Below are 3,034 nucleotides of genomic sequence, written 5' to 3'. Positions count from 1 at the left end.
TCCCATCCCATCCCCAGCATCCTCACCAAGTGGTACTCCAAGGTGGTTTTCCAGATGCCCCACCAGGAAATCGCCGACAGCCTCCGCCTCTGCCTCTCCCAAGCCCTCAAACGCTTCTACGAGGTGAGGCCAACCAAAAAAAAAAATAAACCACCCTCCCGTGGTTCCAAATCCCTCAAAACCAAGGGAAAAACATCCCAAACTTCCAGCCTGGATCCGTGCAGGGGAGCAAAGCTCAGGGCAGCCTTTGGACCAGCTCATCCTTATCTGGGGATTCGTTTGCTCTGGGGGAAGGAAGTGCCACGTTCCAGCTTTGATCCCAAAGGAAGAGCTCTGTCCCTTGTCCCCAGCCTGTGACAGGGAAAATCCCAATTTAGGAATTCCCACAGGAGCTGGGGCTGCTCATTCCTAGAAATCTGTGATGGTAGGGGCAGGGAAAATCCCAATTCAGGAATTCCCACAGGAGCTGGGGCTGCTCATTCCTATAAACCTGTGACGGGGGAAAATCCCAATTCAGGAATTGCCACAGGAGCTGGGGCTGCTCATCCCTGGAAGTCTGTGACAGGTTAGGGGCAGGGAAAATCCCAAATCAGGAATTCCCACAAGACCTGGGGCTGCTCAATCCTATAAATCTGTGATAGGGGAAAAATCCCAATTCAGGAATTCCCAAAGGAGCTGGGGCTGCTCATTCCTAGAAATCTGTGATGGTAGGGGCAGGGAAAATCCCAGTTCAGGAATTCCCACAAGAGCTGGGGCTGCTCATCCCTGGAAGCCTCAGAAATTCCTACAGGAGCTGGGCCTGCTCATCCCTGGAAATGTCCAAGGCCAGGTTGGATCAGCCTGGGATGGTGGAAAGTGTCCCTGCCATGGCTGGGGGTGGGATTAGGATGATTTTAGGATCCCTTCCCACCCAAACCGGTCTGGAATTCTGTGATTAATGCAGACACAGCCCTCCCCAAAAAAACCTTCTCTGAGTACATTTTGTGGGAACTCACTGTGAGTTAAATTCCCATCACCATCCCTGAACCCCCAATCTGCACAGGGAATATTTCCCACCTCCCTCAGCTATTCCTGTACATGACAGGGAGATAAAAATGAGAGGATTTTCCCCATTTTTCCCCCTCAGCTGAACCACTTTCTGCCCATGAAAATCGTGGTGTACCGAGACGGCGTCTCCGACCCTCAGCTGGACACRGTGCTCAAATATGAGGTGCCCCAACTCCAGAAAAGCTTCCACACTTTCCAAAATTACCAACCCAGCCTGGTGGTGGTGGTGGTGCAGAAACAGCTGAGCACCAACTTTTACTGCCTGACTGGAAAAGAGTTGGTGCCCCCTCCCCTGGGCACTGTCATCGACCACAGCGTCACCAGCAGCTCGGGGTGGTGAGTGGCAGGGCTGGGATGGGGGGAAAGGGTTAAAAAATATCCCCACGGGGGAAAAAATAAACTGGGTGTGGAAAAAATTCTGGGGAAAATGCCCCAGGGTGGAAAAAAACCACCCTAGGGGGGAAAAAATAATCTGGGTGTGGAAAAAATGGTAAGGAAAAGCACCCTGGGGGGAAAAAAATCCACCCTGGCTGCAAAAAAAACATCCTAGAGGGGAAAAAATAATCTGGGTGTAAAAAAAAAAATGGGGGGAAAGCACCCCAGGGTGGAAAAAATAATCTGGGTGTGAAAAAAATTGCAGGGAAAATGCCCCAGTGGGGAAAAAGTAACCTGGGTGTGAAAAAAATAGGGGGAAAAGCACCCCAGGGGGGAACATTATCCACCCTGGCTGCAAAAACACTACCCCAGGGTGGAAAAGATAACCTGGGTGTAAAAAAACTTCTGGGGAAAATGGCCCAGTGGGGGAAAAAAATCCACCCTGGCTGCAAAAAAACCACCCCAAGGTGTAAAAAGTGATGTTTGAAAACACCCCAGGGTGCAAAAAAGGTGTTGTTCACTACCTTGTTTTTTTTTATGAAATAAGTCACTCTGGAGTGTAAAATAACCCTCAATTAAAAAAGAAAAGGTTATAAAATCAGGTCAAGGTGCAAAAAATGGTGGTAAAAACACCCCAGGGTGCAACAAAATCCTGGGATGCAGAAAACCCCACCTTGGAGTCCAAAAAAATCACCCTGGAATGCAAAAATTAAACCCCTGGGGTTCAAAACCATAATCTGGGGTGCAAAAAAAAACCCCATTTTGGGGTTCAAAACCCTTTGAGGTGCAAAATTGTCATTTTGGGGTGTAAAATAATTAATTTGGGGTTTTTTTTTCCTCTCTCAGGCAGGATTTCTTCCTGTTGGCCCATCACTCACGGCAGGGCTGCAGCGTCCCCACGCGCTACATCTGCATGTGGAACACGGCCAAGCTCAGCTCTGAGCACCTGCAGAGGTAAAAGGGGGTTCTGAGCACCCCAAAATCCTACAGGGGAAAGGGGAGACCCTCCAAACCATCCAGGGGGAGGGCAGGAATCCCATAATCACCAAAATCCTATAGATCCCCCCAAAAATCCTACAGGGGAAAGGGGGAGAACCTCTGAACCAGCCAGGGGAAGGGCAGGAATCCCATAATCCCCAAAATCCTACAGGGGAAAGGGGGAATCCCTCTGAACCAGCCAGGGGACGGGCAGGAGTCCTGGAGTTCACAAAATCCTATAGACCCCCCAAAATCCTGCACGGGAAAGGGGAGACCCTCTGAACCAGCCAGGGGAAGGGCAGGAGTCCCATAATCACCAAAATCCTATAGCTCCCCCAAAATCCTACAAGGGAAATGGGGAGACCCTCCAAACCAGCCAGGGGAAGGGCAGGAGTCCCATAATCACCAAAATCCTATGGACTCCCCCAAAATCCTACAGGGGAAAGGGGAGACCCTCTGAACCATCCAGGGGGAGGCAGGAGTCCCAGAGTCCCCAAAATCCTATTCCCAGAGTCCCCAAAATCTTATAGCCCCCCCCAAATTCTTCAGGGGAAAAAAGCAGGAATCCCAGAGCTCCTGAATATCCTACAGCCCCCAAAATCCTTCAGGGGAAAGGGGGACACCCTCCAAACCA

At 50.4% G+C, this 3,034-nt stretch overlaps 1 protein-coding gene across 1 annotated transcript in view; it reads left to right on the top strand.

Moving 5' to 3' along the window:
* PIWIL2 (piwi like RNA-mediated gene silencing 2) overlaps positions 1 to 3,034 on the top strand; it is an 11,419-nt gene that overhangs the window by 6,830 nt on the left and 1,555 nt on the right. The window contains exons 17-19 of the mRNA XM_057384581.1: positions 18 to 123; positions 1,127 to 1,383; positions 2,269 to 2,376. Coding sequence (XP_057240564.1) covers positions 18 to 123; positions 1,127 to 1,383; positions 2,269 to 2,376 — 471 coding nt within the window. The remainder of the gene's footprint in view (positions 1 to 17; positions 124 to 1,126; positions 1,384 to 2,268; positions 2,377 to 3,034) is intronic.

Source organism: Malurus melanocephalus, unplaced genomic scaffold (assembly GCF_030028575.1).
Source record: "Malurus melanocephalus ecotype Western Australia unplaced genomic scaffold, MMel_1.1 scaffold_722, whole genome shotgun sequence".
Lineage (NCBI taxonomy): Eukaryota > Metazoa > Chordata > Aves > Passeriformes > Maluridae > Malurus > Malurus melanocephalus.
Note: the sequence above shows the minus strand (reverse complement) of the source record. Positions and strands in the feature narration are given on the sequence as shown.